The sequence below is a fragment of the Gallinula chloropus genome (genome assembly GCF_964237585.1).
Source record: "Gallinula chloropus genome assembly, chromosome: 1".
In the NCBI taxonomy this organism is placed as follows: Eukaryota; Metazoa; Chordata; class Aves; order Gruiformes; family Rallidae; genus Gallinula; species Gallinula chloropus.
Window position 1 is genome coordinate 43,296,939 of NC_140085.1, and position 20,080 is coordinate 43,317,018.

Genomic DNA, 20,080 nt, shown 5'->3' on the forward strand with positions numbered 1-20,080 from the left:
CAGTGCACGCACGTTACCCCCACAGCCGTCTGACAATGAATTTCCAATTTGACGAGGTGGCTCCACTCAGCCAAACCAAAATAGAGTTAAATCCACACTTACCTGATTCTGGCTTTTTTTACTGAGACTCCAAAAGTGGCTATTAGTTGGTACTAATTGCTGCTGGTTCTCGTCCACTAACCGGACAATTACCATAAGCATTTCCTTTCCTCTTATGATCACAGAAATACCCATCCATGGGCAATGACTGACACCAGGATGCTACACCAGAAATCAATGGCCTTAATGCTAACAGCTGCCTCGTGCAACCCAAAGGCATGTTTATTTTCTGTCTTTGGCATGCCTTAGAAAATAATATGAACATTCCAGCTTTGCTTGTTACTAGAAGTTTTTGAAAAAGGATCCTGAAATATTACTGCACAACTGAAAAGTTTATTATGCAGAATCAAGGACTCCACCACCTGCCTGGGCAGCCTGTCCCAGGGCTCTGTCACCCTCACTGTGAAAAAGTTCTTCCGCATGTTGGTGCGGAACTTCCTATGTTCCAACTTGAAGCCACTGCCCCTTGTCCTGTCTCCACAGACCATAGAAAAGAGGCTGGCCATTTCCCCTGTGTCCCACACTTCAGATACTTATAAACGTTAATAAGATCCCCACTCAGTCTTCTTTTCTCAAAGCTGAAGGGCCCTAGTTCATTCAGCCTTTCCTCGTACGGGAGATGCTCCAGTCCCTTAATCACATTATATTGCAGCTGAAAGGCAATGCATAAAGGTTCTGAACAAATCATAATGTCCTTCTACAGAAGAGGCACAGGCAAGCCCCACGCTCAGGTAAACTAAACTGTGAGCTTGGCCAGGTATCTTGGCTTTTCATTGCTAACCTCATATCATCTCATGTGTCTTGACTCTGTTCTTCCCTGCATTACTACGACTCTGCTGTTTAATGCAAAATACTGCTGAGAACTATGGATTAATTGTTTTAAAATCCCCACTACAGAAACACAGATACTTTGCATAAATACTTCCAGTGCTGTCAGCTAGTGAAGGATCATAACAACAGTAATGGTTTTAACCCTGAGATTCTCATTAAAATCTTCCTAAAACTAGAAAATATAGGTATTGGAAAGACCAATAGTTCTACAGAGATGAATGACAGTAGGAAGAAGTACAGAAAAAAGGGAAATGTTGGGGTAAGGATGGACAGTCCTACAGTTGCCTTTAAGTGTCAACCCTGATTCCACTCAAGCAGGACCTAAACTACTGTCCCTTACTTTGTATTTATTTATTTATTTAATTTTACCATTTCTCCTTTATTTCAATCTGTATGGGAACTTTTGACTTGGCGCAGCAGTGGTTTGAAATGCAGACTAACAAGCTATCTCTTTAGCATTTCCCTTACAGGCGAGCTGTGTTCAGCACATGTAGCTTCACACACTCAGTAGCCCGGAATTCAATTTCTGGAGGTATTGTCAAGTCACTATCCAGTACTGTCACTCAAAAAGAATGAATGCTGTTTGGGTTTTTTTTTTCTTTTGTGGATTCAGCAGCAAAGTTAAGGACTTTCAGGCTGGTTGTTGCCAAACACTGGCAATTCCTTCTTGTAACTGCTCTGAAGAACTGAAAGCTCAGAATCAGATCCTTACCTTCAGCAACAGCAAGGACACAGCATTTTGATGGGTATGCTATACTGTAGAGCCCCTTTAATTTATAAGATTGATATGAAAGGGGAAAAAAGAATAATTGGATCATACAGTGTTATTTTCAGTTTATTTTTTTTAAAAATGATCACTGTTTTAAATAAAGGAATTAACAGAACTCAGAATTACTAGCCATTTATCAGAGTGATAATAATAAGCTAGACACAGTCTAAACATAAGACATTATTAATATCTGGAAACAAAATTCTTCTAAAAAAAGGACAAAACTGTGATTTAAAGCAAACAAATGTCTATTACAAACCAGAAAGGAAAACCAGAAGAGGGGTTCAATGCATAATAAGCAGCTAAGTAAAAGTACTGATTTAGGTTTTCTACACTGAATTTGAGAGAAGTGCCCTCTAACACTACAGAATGCTCTTATGACAGATATTGTCATCACAAACATAAATGAGTGGGAATAAATTATTCCTTATTCTTGCTTTCCCACCTCACTTCCAGTACAGGCAACCAAGATAAGTCATGGTGAACATTTTCAAGGATATGTAATGACTCACTGCCAGGCACTGGGAACCACTGCTACATATTGAGTGAAGAGTTAATGACAGGCATTAACTCCTGTTTCCCAGGGAGTTCCAAACCCAGCTAAGGGATACTGACAGCCACAATGGCAAGACATGGTAATTTATGCTCCTGAAGTTTCTATATGTGTCTTTACTTCACTTTTGCCTTCAAAGATAAAATTATGACTCCATCATGACACTCTTAAAATTGCAAATCCTACTTTTTTATGTTATTTAGTGTTTGTGTGACACCTTAAACGTTCAAAATGTTGTACAAATGTTGATAAACTGACAATACTTTGATGAAGCAGATAAATGTCCTTATGTCAGTCTAAAGATATGGGAACCCAAATCACAAAATAGACTGACCTATACAAACCTGCACAGTCTATCAGGGAAGTCCCAGGAATCAACTCGGAAGATTTCAGTATTCCATCTGGCATCGCACCACTTTTCTTTTGTTCTGAAACCCCCTTTACTCCTCCTTCTGACTCCTACTGTTCTTATCAGCTGTCCACATTATTCTGCCTTTGTTTCTGTTGTCCTCCTACTCTCAATCTGCTCGTGTTGCTTTCAAGTAGGCAAATTAACCTGTAGACTCATACCTTAGATGCTAAGTAGTTAGCAAGAAATTTCAAGATCTAATTTTTTTTTCTTTGTCTGCTCAGTGGACTGCTCTGTATTCTAAAAGCATTGGATCTCTTGACAGCTCCGAGGATCAATGCACTTGCTAACACAGTGACAGCAAAGAGTCTGCCCATGGTGGAGTGAAAAAGAGTTTTCTTAGTGTCATGAGTACTTGAGATGCATTCTTAGCCTGAATAGGGTTAAAAAGTTTTTTACTTTTACCCTTTTCAACTGTTTTCCTCAACCTGTCCCAAAACAACAAACCAAAACTAAATAAAACCATAGAATTTGTTCCAATTCAAGCACTGGATCTAGTCAAATGTTTAGAAGAGTATACCCAGAGTATATTGCTTACAACAAGTACAAGCAAAGTTTTGGAAGGCCACTTCAAGATACAAGAATAGTCTATTCAGAAAATGTAAAATGGAACATGCTGATCACATGAAAATTTAAGAGAAATCCACAGAAATGTTTTCACAACTATAACCCACAAACAATTGAAGTTTCAGTTTTCCAAAGATAAGGCAGGTGCAGATCACTTGGAATGAAAAACTTTAAATCCACTCTACCAAAGCATTCCAGAAGGAGACTGGAAGTAAAATTTGAGGTAATGCTTCCCAAATTCACCCTGGTTTTGACAGATTTCCATCCCTCTACATGGTACTTTACAGGCTGCTCTTGCCTTCACTTTGACCCAGCCAGAGATCATGTAGCTGTATTAGTATGAAGCTTAGACTGATCCAAAACATTTTCCTTCTTGGCAGGAAATAATTGGCTTTGGCTCAACACCATGCTATTCATAGCCAAATACCTTCCAGTTTGAAGCTGGATCACACATCTCTAGATGCTTTAATGCAATGTTAGAGAATGCTTATATCTGCCTGCTGTGGATCATGTGAGAATGAGAATGGAAAGAGATATATGTCATGTACATTAAGCAGCATGTACAAGGTCTTTCTCCAAGCCCTGATTATTGTAGTGAAAGGGATAAGAGTGGGATGTACATCTTCAAGCATTTGCAAAATGTACTACCTAATAAAACTGGTATCAGTCTTGCAAGAGATATGCAATGTTTTTATACATTTTGAAAGAAGAAAGTCACCCCAAAACAGCTATTCTTTCTAGCAATCGCACTAGATCAGGAGGGCTAATATCCCGGCTCTGAACAGAGAACCTATTAATCATAAAGCCCTCATCCCACCAGCTTTCTGCCTGGGGCTTAAGCACTGCAGCTGAAGGTGGTGCACCAAAGCAGCATCCTTCAGAAGTGCAAACATCACACCAGGGCAGAAATCCTGGTTGCTTTCAGTCAATTATTAGCATGCTGAGCACACAGGAGCGAGGAGAACAACCAGGATTAAGCCAGAACAATCAAAAAGATTAGGGTGAAGAAAATTAAAAAAAGATATGCCCTGGTGACAGAAGGATTATGTTTATTGCTAACTATCCAAATAGAGTAGAGATTACAACCAGCTGTAATTATCTCTTTCCTCCTCTCACCAATTTATTCCATGCCATACTTGCCTTGATCTGACAAGCGAGTAGTTCTCTTCTAACAACTGTGGTTTTCACAAGTCCCTTAGGTAGACAGAGTTATGAGAGCACATTTTAGAAGTTAATCATAGAATCACAGCAAAATTTAGGATGGAAGGAACCTCTGGAGGCCATCTGGTTCAAACCCTGCTGAGAGCAAGGCCAGTTAGAATTGAGAGGCTCAGGCTTTTATGCATCTGCGTTTCAAATTTCTTATAATATTAAAAGCCTGTATATTATAATTCACATTTCTCTGCAAAGAGAGAGGTGAAAAATCTCTTAGACAATATAAAATAGTAATCAATGACAGATTACATCATTGAAACTTACTTGTTTTGGAAATCTATCTATTTCTTGTGGATATTGTATTGCTCTTTATAGTTGAGCTGATTAGGTATGATTTCTTTTCTTTAAAGAAGCAAGTGATTGATCAGGCATCAAAAATAACTGAATAAAATTGTAATGTAAATTTTCAGCTGGATCCATATGCCTTTTGTCAAACTCCTCTGTTGCTAATCGAGAACACAGGCTGGGATGCATGTGTATTTTTTTTTCCTTCTCCGTCATTTTCTTTGCAGAACCAAGAAAACATCTGATAATTTCGTACTGGCGATTTTGTTTTTCTCTTCACAGCTGGATACTAGACAGGCATATATGGAATTTGCTCATAGCAACCAATTTTTTGAAAGGTAATTTCTTCCACCCTATTTTGTGAATTGCTCCAATCATGACAATCCAAAAAAGAGAGACCTACTGGCAAGATGAAAGCAATGATAGAATTTATCCTTTAAAGATATAACATTGAATCTTGGAGCAAATAATAGCGATCATTATGCAACCCAATCCAATCTAGTTAGGATACACTTTGATTCCTGTCAGGATCCTTACCCCACTGGCTTCCCTAAAATTCTAAAATACTTATTGGAGGATCATGCTCACCTTTACCAAGTTTTCTACATTGCCCACATTGAGATAATTAAGTTTCTCAGACTTTAGGCTTTGAAACGATCTTGCTAATACTACAAAGAGGTTTGTCTCACATAAAGCCTTATTTTTGTAAATGTTGCCTAAAATGTATTTATGTTTTAAAGAAAAGAAGTCCAGATGCCAAAAGCTGGCTGAATAATTCTACTTTATTCTCTGGAAGATCAACATTGGATTTCACTGAAATTTCGGCACTGAAGAAAGGTAAAAATCCATCAAGTAAAAACCACTATTCAAGAAGCTAAATCCTAAAGAGAATTTATCCTCACAAGATGTAAGAGGAAGCATGAAACTGCGTGGTAAGAGGAACTATGAAACTGCAATCTTCTATCTCTCCATAAAAATCCCATGTGCAAATATACTCATTTTAACAAAAAGCACCCAGACAAACAACCGAAAAAAACCCAGACGCCCTAAGGAGAGTTGGCTGGCTTGCCAGCCACAGACCAGTTTGATTACTGCTTATCGGCTCAGTAAACACTTGTGCTTCTGTCCCTCGTTTCTCTCTGTATTTAGCCTCTAGTTTCATATTTAAGACTCGAAGCAATGAAGCAGGAACAATTTTTTTTCATTCTGTTTTTCCTCCTGTACAAGAACAATAACATGGATTCTTCCACATGTAAACAATATAAGGAATGTTAGTGGTACTAAACACTAAAAGTAAAGTATCACTGACCAAAATTAATCTAATGTATCCAGCTGTATTAGACACAGACCAGTAACAGGTGGGAAGAAAAAAAAAAAAAGATTTTTCTTCCCCTTTCCTCACATATTGTACAGCTGGGTCATGACACTGCAAGTTAGGTGACAGTTGTTGGTGTAATCGTTTCTTCCTCTACCTTAATCAGACTAAAAATTTGAAAGTTGCAAGGACTACGATAAAGAAATAAAACTATCTGATGCTTGGAACATGGCTGTCACAGGTTATAAATGTCATCTGTCCTTTGCTCCTTCAGAAATTTCATCCCCTGTCATATCCTCAAAAAAAAATTTTAAAGTAGTATTATTTGTTTCATGACTGACCATGACATTTCAGGAAGTTCTAATTTTAGAAGCCCTATTATTATTTTTACACTGTTCTAGAATTTTTTTACTAAGTAATCTTTAACTATGTGCACACAAATACTTCCATACTTCAAATCCCTTGTGGAATCAGCAGTGGCAGAATACTGCACAAAGATAACACAAGCAGCATTTACTTGATTTGTGCAGTCTTGACTGAAGCTCCCCGCCTCCTCTGGCCAGATATTTAATCTTGAATTCTTCACATACTTCTAATACATAATAGCCCTTTTTATAAGGTTATGCAATCACTGGCAGCAAAATATGATAATCTTATTTGTCTTGTTTACATGAAGAATGTCCCAGCTCCGTTAAAATTTTCTCATCATGCAAAACATGGTCTTTTTTCTATTTCATAAATATCTGACAAGGGAATATCACTTGTAATGATAAAAGATAGCATATTCACATCTTTTATCTTGAAGCATGATTATGCATATCCAAAATATAACGCTTTCTAGAAACAACATTATTTAATATTCAGAATGAATAAAAACCAACGATAAGAAAACACGTGGACACCAGACTCCACAAGCTTAAAAAGCAAGCTACATCAGTAACATTTGAGAAATGGAATTAGCTCTGGATTTTGCAAGAGGACCCCCTGCGGCGTCACAGCAACAAAGTTATGCAAAGCTTGGTACAACTGAAGTGGTCCTCTAAAGGATCTGCTTACTGATCTCTGGCAGAAAAGGTCACAGGCTATGTTGGAGGGATTTTCAGCAGGGCTAAAAGGCAGGAAACAGTTGGAAGGAATGAAGAAATATTTCACAGGCAGTAATAAAAAATTTATAGGGTTTGCATGTGAAGCTGCATAACTGATCTGTTTGTAAAATTGCCCAAGAATTAAGCTCAGTCAAAATATATTGACCTACAGCATTTGCATTTTAGAATGACCATTAGTTACGCCGTAACATACGTATAAACGGTGCTTCATTTAGCTTGTTAAAGAAGAAAATGAAGTGCTTCAGTGTGATCTCACAAAATTATTATTCAAAGAAAAAGAAAGCAGATGGGTTAAAAGGAATAAGAAAACATAAAATATTTCTTACTGGTACACTGTAAGATATGTAAGGATGTAGCATGTAGATATAAGGATAAAACCGTGCTCTCCTCTCTGAGACTCAAATTTGGCCTTTCCCCTTTAAGAAAGAACATTGTTTCTCATTTCCTTATTACTCTTATGGAAGCATTCAGGGATTCAGAGGGATACTTAAATAAATATTCATTACAGCAGCTGGGAAAATATTAAGCGTTTTGGAATAGTGGATAAATCCTGAATTAAGCCTCCACTTGACTCATGTTCCCATTAATCTCCGCTCTAAGGACACACAGGCTCATGCTCCATCTTGAAGCATTTGTCTGAGTATCTAATTTTCTCCTTTTTACTGTCAAAGCTTTTGAAACTGAGTAGCAGCATTGCACTTCATACACTGATGTTTCTGAAGAAAAAAAAAAAAAAGAGGCATAAATAATTCTTTATACTGCTTCTTTTCACAAATGTAGCTACCAGTTCAAAACGATAAACCAACTACAGAAAATGTGTGTGACAAGGACATGATTTGGAGCTCTTGCCAGCAGTCTCCCACAGCAGGCTGGTGGTAATCATTCACTTTTCATCACTGTCTCATTCTACGCTTAGTATGAGAGCTTTGCTACCCTTTTCTAGCTGCACGTCCTATATAAAATCTGAAGTTATGTTCTCATTTATCTGGGATTTGTCAGTGCAAATATGTTACTGCTAGTGATTTGAAGAGTCGAGCTGAACTACAGTTCTTCTCGATTTTCTTTCTTTTTTTTTCTTGCCATGAGTTTTGTGTTTTCTCCTCTAGTGATTACTTTCCTTCATATCAGATTGACAGTACTGAAAATTATCCCAGTAAGGAGCCAGCTCTAGCAGAGGACAAAGCAGGCAGTAGCTTAGGGCAGCTGACAGCTTGTTTTTTCTGTATCAGAAAAGAGATGGAGTGGCTGTGCTTGCCCAGCTGGTCACTGGCTCCTACTTACATGACTTTGCCCACTGCTGCCAAAGGACTGAGGGGGAACAGAGGCATCTCTCTTCCCAGTAGTGGTACCATTACTACCATCAACAGGAACAGCCAGTCACTTCTGTTTCATGTCTCCCCATACCTCCTCTTTGCAGGACAACATCCAATCATTCACCCAGTGACTGACCCTCCCCATCACCCTGGCAGGTCCCTATCAGAGAATGGTGATGACTGCTGGAAGAAATAGAGCAGGCAAGAGCAGACAGGTGACTGTATGGGGCAAGAGATGTGTTGCTCATAAATGTAAGAGAGATCTTTGAAGGACTGGACACCGACTGGGATAAGAGAGAGATTAAAGAAGAGAGTCACCTTAAGTCTTCTGAAACTTGGGGACTCCTTGCTGCCTTTAACAGTATTTCCTAGGCTCTTTTCCACCAGTGCAATTTTCTGATTAAACTCTGCCAAGCCCTCTTAGTTCCCTCTGCCACCAACCAAAACCAACCCCAAACAATATTTCTACTGTCAAGAAAATCTGATTTGGCTCTAACAGAAAAATTAAACTGTAGAATAAAGGATCTCCCATTCCACAGGCAGCTTCCTCCATCTTCTCTACTGTTTGCCCATAACTTGCTAATTTCATGCTTGTCTAATTTAATATCCTCCTCCGTTGCCTCAAACTATGTCTGTATATATGCCTATAAACTGTATGTCTCTATATGCTCATAATCATATTGTATGCCAATGTCTCATAATTACTCTTGCCAGAAATGGGAAGCAGTACAACGCAGAGGAGAAGAACTAGACAGATTTTAGAGCTTTATCAGCTGTGCCCCTTCAAGTTACACTGCTTTGCAGGATAGCAGGCGAACAATAGCACCAGTAACTCCCATTCCTGTCATTCTAGTGCATGGTTCATAGCATCTCTCAATCATCCACTTTCCATACAAATCTATATGAATTTGTTTCATACAACATCACCTATATGGAAAATCAACTCATGTCTATTCAGCCTGAAATGCGTTAAATCCGTTTACAAGCTCAGAACGGGTCCTAACATTACCCTTTTTTCCCAGAAACACTCCAGTTCTGGTACTGAAACCATCTGTTCTGGAACTTCCTTTTCACAAAGTTTCTACTTTGACAGAAGGGAAAATGAACTATTCTGTTATTAACTTAGTTAATGTTATCTATACACAATGTATACCTTTTGATTGCCTTTACAAACTTTACGTTAACGTGCAATCCTCAGCAAATAATAAGTAAACCATGAACTGACCATGAACCATCAACTACCATGTTTTGTTTTCCCTATCTGGAAATAGCTGGAGGGAATTTTTCTGGAAGGGGAGTAACTGTGCCCAAGATTCAATCATTTTTGTATTCTATATTATTTAGGAAGATTTGAAGACCCGTACCAATGACATCAGAGGTTAATTGAGCATTTAAAACAGGAGCTAGTAAGTTCAAGAGTGAGGAAAAGGAGACACACCAACCTGGACTGACAGGTGAAGGTTGGAAGCACTTGTTGCAGGTAACAGTACAAGAGCTACTCTTGAATCTGAAGACAAAGCACAGCTTGGCGATGTGCCCTCCATGTCTTGAGGTTCTCATGGGATCCCAAGCCACCAGTGAACACCCCAACAGGTCCACAAATGAGCAGGGGATGCTGCATACACACTTATCACCTTTGTTCAATGTGTGTATCTGTATGTCTTTTGGGCTACTGTTGCTTTTAGAAGAACCTCACGTACTACAGGCAAATGATAAGACACAACATTCCTATGCCCTGAAGAAGGAACACAGCCAGGGACTGCGACAAGTGAATTTTAGATCTTGTCCCACATATTTAAGAGTTCTGCAAAGCTGTTTGAGCAAGTTCCTGGAGTAGGATGCTGGCTTACTTGCCAAGGAAATTTTCTGCAACTAGGAGAAAGTCCACCAAATTAGATCTCCTCCTCCTACCAACCCCAGAAGAGGCATATAAAACTATGTGATTATGATTTTGCCTAACAGAAGTCTGTATTTGTGGTCTGAATGGAACAGAAGCCATTATACCAACTCTGTTGAAGATGTTTTCTCAGATACTCTAAAAAACTGCAATTTTAAAATTGTCTTTCACAAGGCACACCATGGTGCCAGGAAAACCCCAACACACTGTCTGGAAAGTTATCTACAAAAGATTCCAAATGACATTTTAACGTAGAGAAAAGTGTCTGAAGTCAATGCCAAGGTCAAAAAAAATCAACCAAAAACACACTTCATTTTCTTCCCCTCTGCCACTCTGACTGGTTCAACTACAGATGTCATGATGTTATCCCCTCCAAGTCAGTTGCTGACTGCCTTCCTCAAAAATTAATTGAAAGAAGTGGATCCTATAATTTAAAATGAAATAGACTCAGCAGGTGAGTAAGCTTTGTCAAGACTGATTACTGAGTATTGATTTTCTACCAATTGTACAAGTTACACTTCAGAAGGCCACCTGCACATTAACCTAGAATACATAAAATCACCTCGGGCTAACATCTATCAAGAGGTTTGTATTTTCAGAGGATGCAGGTAAGAACACAACCCTGCAGTCTTTAGCTCTTCTCACACATACATTCACTGGCATTTATCTGGACAGCATTCACATGCTTTCCTTAATTCACCATAAATAACTATTATTTATAGTTTCATTTTTTCAGGAAGGATTTAAGATAATCAACCTTGGAAAAATTTCATACAACCTAGCATTAACTTAATTTGAAAACCTGCAAAGATACTCAGTCAGGTTCTCTTTTGATATAAAGGAAAGAGATGCTGGATACAGCAATAGCAGAGCAGCTTACTGTGGCCTGGAAGCTTCTGCTTGGTCTGTCTGCAGCTTCTCACCCCCTTCCACTTCCATGGTGCAGTAGACAATTCGATTGGGAGCGACTGACTTTAAACCTTGCACCTCCATTATAACAATCTGAGGAAAAGAAAGCAAATAGTTTATCCTTTAGAAAACATTACCTAGCACAGCTACTGCAGTGTAAAACTCCACGCTGGTTAAAAAACAAAAAAAACCAAATCCAAATCTTCACAGAGAATAGTGTTAATTTAGCCTTCTTTTTCCACTTTCAACAACGAGCAGTAGGAGCTCATTTTTTTTTTCTCTGTTGCTAGTTGAACAATGACCAAAAACTTAAATGCTGGTAGCTGAATTTGAGACAAATGTCAAAATAGAATTCTAAATGTTTGTACATAAGGAAACATATCTTTTAAGCTGTCATCACAATAAGTATTTATAGAATAAATAGGTTACAAAGTCAGACTGTAAACACGACAAGCAAGTTCACTGATCACATCTCGAAAGGTTATTTGTGCTACTGTAACACTGGAGGTTGAAACCCTTGAATCTCAGAAGCAATTCTGTGTTGTGCTGAGCAGGAGGCAGGTCAGAGCATTGCTATCTGCTGCTGTAACTCTTTCCCTCCCCTTTTCTGTCTCCCAGCTCAGTACCTGCAGTCAGGCTTGGTGTGCATATGGGGACGGGGCAGGAAGAGAAGGGGGAGCCACCTCTACCAGCTGCGTCCCAAGAAATGTCCTCTCCAGGGCCATTCTGAGTTTTGCAGATCCCATAGTTTTTTCAGCTGCCCTTGAACTACACTGTCACAGCTCAGAAGAGCCCACTGCAGTCCTATTTCAAATGCTCTCCGCCTTACGGTCTGCTTACAGTTTGCCACAGTGTGAAATTATTGGTAATTTTACACTACAGACATTTCTAATTCCGAGAAGAAATTCTTGAGAGGAAAATTAGGTGGGTTTCCACACTTGCTTTCGAAAAGCAGCTTGCTTTTTTCTTTTTTAATTTTTATTTTTTCCAGCCCCATTTGGGCATATGAGAGAAAAAACTGGGAAAAAACGTAGTCAATCTAATCAGCAGAAAAACTGTCCTCAACTGAACTATACACTGAAACCAGTACTTGTTTGATTGTTTTAAGATAACAAAAGTAACAACTACTTCTGGCATTAGAGGCAATCAGTTTCTTAGATCAGCAAGCAACCATTAAAACATTTTGCTATTAAACTGTTTGTGTATTCTCCAATTTGTTTCCATTCGGGCGTGTTAAGCCAGACTTCACCCTTCTCTGTATAATCCTTTGGAATTTAAAATTTCCAGAACCTCAGCAGCGGTTAAGATGTCTTGTAAAATTGCTAGTTTGGTAATATTACAGGGAGATGACAGTCATTGACCATTTAGAACATTTTTGCATTAGTCATTAATTATCAAAACCGTCAATTATGCTCTATAAATAGAAACAGAAATTTTCAGAGACAACGACATAATCATCTCTCTTTTCCATCTTTTGTATTCCAGGAATTCAAGTAGTTATCAAAGTGACCAATGATGACTGAGAGACTGCACTAGAGATCCTTTTGTCTAATCCTGCCTGTATGGCCTTTCCACATGCCAAATGTACACTCCTGTTGAAGGCAGACTTCATGTTTATTCATGCTGATACTTCTTTTCCTTGAGTTTCCAATTTAATTGCACAGTACATTTGTCTTTGGTAGCAATTCTGCATTCCAGTAATGGAAAAAAGTTGCATTTCATTAGGGAGGAAACTGTCACTAGCTGATTGACTCATTAGCTGATAAACAGCTTCCTAACTATTGCTTGTCTATTCCTGAAACTGTCCAAATGCTGAACAACATAAGCGATTAAGTCTTCTCCTACTATTTTTTTGTGTTTTATTTATTTTATAAATTTCCACAAATAGGCTATCTGAGGAAGCATTTGACTTGCAAAACCAGTCACTGTTGCTTGCAGTGATGCACAGGGGTGTCTCTTATCTTAGCCAGCAAGGTCCATTCCGAACAGAACATTATACATATCTTTTGCTGCTCTGTCTTAATAACAACATGCAGTGGTAGTGTGAACCCCAGCTTCTTCAGGCCCCCTAAGGAATTTTCATCGAGTCTTGACACTCTGTCTTAATGTTTAGACATGTTACAGACTCCCTGTTCATTCATGAGCCTGTGCAGCAGTCCTCAGCGGGGATTTTGCTGGTTACCCTACAATTAAGTCATACCACAAAAGATACGACATGGACATGTTTGTGTTATTCAAGAAATGTGAAATTGTGCACATATGGCCTCACATTTTCCAAAAATAAAGTATTCTGTCTCCAAGGAAATACAATCAGCTTTTCTTATTTGCTGATTTGCATAGAAAAGTGTAAATGAATCAATTCGACTGTTTCTTTTTGCCCTTACATCCTCTGAGATGCAGCTTCCTGAGAGTAAGATATGCACATACTTGTCCAGCAAGAAGCTCAACTTATGGAATTAACCCCACGTTTAAAATTAAAACCTGCCCTACTAAAAACTGCTACATGTAGAGTAACACTTCGATTTTTTGCCTTGAATCAGATGAGCTGTAGATTACTAATTTGGCAGGACATCTGTGTGTTTTCTGTATCAGGGATGGTGAAGGAAGAAAAAATAGCCCTCCCCCCCCAAGTTCACCAGACCTAACAGTCTACGTTTCTGGTGTGAGAGGGAAAAGGCTGTAAACAAAACATAACTGTTCCATATTTACCAGGAATTTTATCTCCTGCCATTTTTCATTTAATGATTGTTTGAACCTTTTATTGTGCTTTCCCCCAAAATATCACATCATTTTTAGTACCTACTTAATATTTCTCTCTAGAGGCACAGAGAAAGCTTTTCTTCTCACAACCCTCACCAAGCAAACTGTCTTGAAGATAGAAAACATGATAGAAAACATTTCTAGTCGCTTCAGAATTTTTCTTTGCTATTTACGGACCATTCCAGGCTTGGTATTCCACTTGAGGCAGACACACTTGATGGAGACACACAGGATTTAGCACAGGAGTTATGAAACAATTTCATTTCACATATTTAAGTACTGAGGCCTCCACTCTAGTTTTACATTCTTGATGAACTAATACTTTTTGGCATACAGTATGATGGATCTCACCAGCCTTTGAAAGTTGATGTTGGGCTTTTGCATTATTAGCTAGTAATATTAAAATTGCATGCAGTGGGATAAGTCATTTCTCTGTTATACAAAGGATTTAAAGTTTTTCATCTATTTTTTACATTTTTTTTAATTTTGTGTATATATTGATGACATTGGAAAGAAAAAGTGATCTGAATTTTCAACATTACATGAATAAAGCAGATGCTCATTTCCCTTAAGAAAAGAAAAAATCCTTAAAAGATAAAAAAAAATTGTTTTAAACCATTTAACAGTTGAAATATTTGTTCTGCAATATCATCAGTTGTCTTAAACTAAAGCCACTTCAAAGCGCATAGCACAAGCGTGGCACCTTCTCACCAGCAAAAACACAATACACACTCTAGGAATGTTTTTTATTCTATTATTGAGAGTGAGATCAACATTTCCTGATAAGCACATTTGTGGAATTGTACCTGAGCTATGATGCTGTCATCAGATATGTTCAAGTAACTATTTGTGGTTTCCTTTCAAAGTCAGTTGGGCTCCATATGGATTAGGGCTGCATCCCTATAGGCCAAATTTTCTGCATAATGTCAGTAAACATGAGTTAGATTCTTGAGATAAAATGCAGAAATTTATAAAAATCTATTATGACTACCAGTGATTTTTTTTTTTTTACTTTGTTTGTTCTCTAAATGATTTCATTGAGAAAACACAACTAGTTCATAAAATTATATGAATTAGTTCCTGTTAAAAACAGTGTTTCATTATTTTATGTTCAAAAGTGTACTTAGGTATCTGATGTAGAGGAATTCATTTCAAGTTACATTTATGTGGGACATTCAACTCCCCGCACTGCTGTGTCAGTCCTAATGCAACTAACAGCTGCAAGAAGAGAATGCCTCATACAGCTCTATGCTAATTTCTAGCTATTATAGAGAAAATTTACTTAACATAGTTTTGTATTATCAAGGAATTAATAGCACACACACACAAAAAGTACCAAGACAGAGATATTATAGTAATTTAAACTGTCATCAAGTTTTCTGTGAAATATGCGATTACCTCTAATGTGAAGGAGAGGACCACATCAGACTTTGACAGCTGAACCTCATTTTCATCTCCTATGTCCAAGAATGCAGAATTCTGTGATCGCTTTAACTTCTGCAGTTTAAATTCTGGCCCACCTTTAGACACTGGAAGACTTTCCAAATTTGCCATCAGCAAATTCACTGAAGACCGCAACTCTTCTATGTACATGTTCTCCATTTCTCTTGTTACAAATTTGGGGAATTTTCTTTCCTTGGAAGATATATTTTAAAAAGTAATAGAGAAAAAAGGAAAACAACCACACATTATATTTCATGTTAATTCACTGATTTGCTCTCAGTTAGGAAGACACATATTAAAAATAAAAGTCTTAATTCCAGTGTTTATCTATTTTTATATCTTTAAAGAATAATGGGAAAGCTAATTCCATCCCATAAAACCAGTTCATTTTCACTAGAAGAAATGTAATTTGAATTGAGAATTCGGTCTTATTCCTCAAATACAGTGCACAAGACATCTCTTTAAATGCACAAACAGAATAAAGGGCATTTGTAAGAATGCAACTTCTAGCTCCCTCCCCACCCTGTTCCCCTCCCCGTCCATTCATTTAGTTGTAAACCCAGGTTGAATATGTAATGATTAGATATTTCTTAGAAACATATTTTAACCATATGAACTGACAACATACCTTTAATGTCATCTTCAAATTTTAAAAAAACTAAATGAACTGTCCACTAAAAATTTTATTACTTCATCCATTTCCCACGCTACAAGAAAAAAGTCAACCACATTCCTGCTTCTATGATAAAGCTGTTAAACTCCAACCATGACATGAAGTTCCTATGCTTGTTTATTTCTACTTTTAATAATAGGTCATCCATGCTGAAAGTAATGCTGAATTATTACACACGTCACTATTTTAAACATAAGCGTTAGAGAGAACTTAAAAATTACTTTTCTCCTCTGTGGAACTTAGATGGTAGTGTTTAACTATTGGGTTTGTAATGAAGAGGGAACATAAAAATATATATAATGCATATATGAACTCATACAGAGCCAATTTTATGCACAGTTTCTCCCAACACTGAATACATGGCAGCTTGGGAGAATATGACACTCAAGATAAAATAAAAATGTAAATTATAGTCAAATACACGTTTTATGTATAAATGACACACACTGCAAAGTATTGTCTGGCACTTCATAGGCACTTTGCTTGTAAATTAGACTATTTTTATCATTAGCTATTATGACGACTATCATAAATTGCTGTACATCAAAACCTTTATGGTTGATTTTGTTTCAATAACTAAGACCAAACAGGTTGACTGTGATGCAAAACACCTGCAGCAAGTCCTGTGGTCTGACTCATTACAGCCTTACAGAGCCAGCATATTGCAGGGTGAAAAAGGAAAAAAAAAGAAAAAAAAAAAAGAAAAAAAGTTATTTTTCATTAGAAACTAAAAACACGGGGTGAGGTTCAGGATGCTCTAGGCAAAAAAGCCACTTTAGAGTGTTTTTCAAACTGTACCTTACCCTTTGATGATCATTTAAATAATAATAATATGCCAACGCAGAAGACACAAGACAGACTGTTATTATGTTGTTAAAAGAACTTTCCCCTTGTTCAGATGCTTTTTTTCCACCCCAATGTGAAAATGGAGGAAACTTTTTACAGCACCTTTTGTCATATATTTTTTAAGACTATAATCTTACATGATTTAAGACAGCATTTTTACAATATAAAGAGGCCTTTATTTCTGTAAAACCTGAATCTTTCTAGCCACTTCACAAAACATGGATTAGGACCCACTATAAAGACTCTGAGATCTACATATTTCACCCCTCCCACCTCTCCTCACCTTTTATTCACTTTTTTAAGATGATGAGTATGTAACAAATTGCTATACTACGTAATGTTTAAAGTAATTTAGAGATAAAACAAAAATAGTGTGCTTTTCCCACTATTTTTAGTGCATGTACACAGGAACATAATTAAATTGATAGGAAAGTCATGGATTGTCTGAAGAACACATCCCCCAGCACAGCACTGGACTATATCCTGACCCTGGGGGCCGATGCGAGGCACTGATCAGGCTGATGCACACGCTAGCCTTTACCTCTGGATTCTGAATGTACTAAAATGTATTTTCAGGATGTATTTCTTAAGGAGAAAAGACACTGGGTAGTCTCTCCATAGGATCACATAAAAGTTTATCTCAGAAAAGCATAGGACCGGTTACAACACGTAAAAATTCCATTAGGTCATATATACTTTGATTTCAACTACTTTGAATTTAGTCATATGAACAAACAGATGGGCAAATAGATGCAAAAATTCCTCATTGATTTCATTATGGCATAGATGAACATATTTCTAAAGTTCTTGCCTCCATTAGATAGGCTGAATTATATTTTCTGCTAAAGTAAACTTGTCATATATTAAAAACTTGTAAAATCAGCAAGAAATGTATTATAGGAACCAGGAATAAAACCTCCAAAACAACAAAAAAGCTATATGCAGAGATTTCTTTTTAAGCTGTGGTGACTGCTTGAGACTGCAGTTTAATAATTTTCTTACAGCCAGGTAACCACTAAAAACCTTTTTCTTTATGAACAAAGATGGGAGATGCAAAAACGTTCTTACTCTGGTTTTGACCTCTGAGAAAAAAGTCCCTATTTTGCAGCATTTCATTGGTTAGGTTTACATGACCTTAATAATTCTCACAGATGCTAGAATTAGGACTAGCTCTCAAAGTCCACTAAAAAAAAATAATCTGCATTTTAAGTAGTGTGAAAGAGATGTGTGGAAACTTGGATGCACCATGTAGGACACAGAGCTCCTTACTCTGTGCAAAATTTTGCAGTTGATTCTGTGGCAACCATGAGAATTTTCAAGTAATGGTTTGGGTAAATAACTCAGAATTAATATTTCTTTAAGAAAATCTACATATGTGCAGTGTATGCACATTAGTGACAGAATTAACAAGCATTGTTTAAATTGTGTTCATAATTTTGACTTTAAAAATAAGTTTGAAGCTTCTATGTATGGATACTATATTTTGTTTTCTAGGAAGATTACACCCCCAAGTTGTTATTTATGAACTTCATAGACCTAAATGCCATTTTCCTTTCCAAGATACAGGTAAATCTTAATTGCTTCACAATTTTGTTTTTTTTTCCCTGCATGAACACACATATATATCACATGTACACTTCCAATATTTTATAACTTTTGGAGTTAAAGGCAAAAAGACAATGGTACAAACATAGGATTATTGGACAACTTTGATTGTAAAGCCAGGATTCACAGAAGATTGAAGAGATTTAAGACTGCCTATCTGTGAAAAAGGAGCCTTTCCCCAAAATTTAGTAAGGTACAGCCAGGGACAGAACCAATCCCAGCTATGATGCTCCATGTAGAAGAGCATAATTGTCTATACTCCAATAAAATAGAAGCTGTAGGAGAGAAAAATTGGTTTAGCTGTTTATATTTTACAAAAAGAATTTATAATGTGCTCATTCACCACTAGTTTTACCATAAGGCTTAATCAGGGTTTTGTTTCTCGGAATACTAACATAAATAATTATCTACTTAATCTATAAACTACATTATACATATTTAAAAAGTATATCACAGCGAGCAGTAAGACATAAACATTATGGTCACACCCTTAGCCCAGTAAAATACACTTCTACATATAAAAGGTGATTTATTTTAGTTCCAAAATATATAATCCCAAATGTGCAAATAATATACTCTTGGGTTTGGACTTGCTGATGAAGGAAAGGTAGGATCACACAGAATATGACTTACCAAAACCATTTTGCTTTCCACCTACCCCTATTGACACATATATTCCAGAGCAGAAAGAAATGTATCTGCCAGACTGTCATGTTTTCAAATGATCTTCAGCTTAATTTTAGAATCAAAACCAGAAACACACACTGTTTAGGTGTCCCAGCCAACATCTCCCATGGTTTTGGTACATGAAAGCAATCACTTACCCTTGCCATTTGTTCTGCCAATTGTAGTCGTCCATCTAGTTCACGCCTGATCTGGGCCGCTTGCTCATCTCCGTTATCCAACTTGGATAGAAAATGAAAATAAAGTCTGACAAACATGCAGTATATTTTAACTTCATAACAAGTAATTAGTTAAAAACAAAAAGAAGTTACTTGCATCCTTTTTGTGTTAAAACCAACGAAACACTAAACAAATACATGGATTTGACTCTTACCAAAATAAAATAAATGTAATGGCCACCAGTTCCCCATGGCAGTTGGTAGCCAGCATCCCCTTGAGTTTTTAACATCCAGGCTAAAGAGAAAAAGCATTATTTCCTTATGAAAATAGCAGCTGAAATAATTTTTTCATGAAGGAGAAAATTGGACTTACAGAGACTGGCTCAGAAAATATTTGCATGGAAATGTGCTCTTTGGTGCCATGAGTTCCTGCATGGGAATATATTGGTGCAGGGAAAGAAAACTCTGTGGCTGTGCCCTCTAGGTATGGTATTTTTTCACTCACCTAGCTCTTTTCCACCAAAACTAGCCAACTGCTCAGATCAGGGCAGTTGGTGGCAATTTTTGATCCTCCAATATTTTCATAGATAGAGAACAGTTGTGACTAAATGTCTGGGAGGTAAAAGGGAAGGACACATTTCTT

At 37.2% G+C, this 20,080-nt stretch overlaps 1 protein-coding gene across 6 annotated transcripts in view; it reads right to left on the reverse strand.

Annotated features, from left to right (window-relative positions):
* CADPS2 (calcium dependent secretion activator 2) overlaps positions 1–20,080 on the reverse strand; it is a gene marked incomplete at both ends in the record, with an annotated part of 308,165 nt that overhangs the window by 161,671 nt on the left and 126,414 nt on the right. For all 6 annotated transcript variants that reach the window (XM_084274517.1, XM_084274519.1, XM_084274514.1 and 3 more), the window contains 3 exons: positions 11,240–11,361; positions 15,427–15,663; positions 19,420–19,500. In XM_084274517.1, coding sequence (XP_084130643.1) covers positions 11,240–11,361; positions 15,427–15,663; positions 19,420–19,500 — 440 coding nt within the window. The remainder of the gene's footprint in view (positions 1–11,239; positions 11,362–15,426; positions 15,664–19,419; positions 19,501–20,080) is intronic.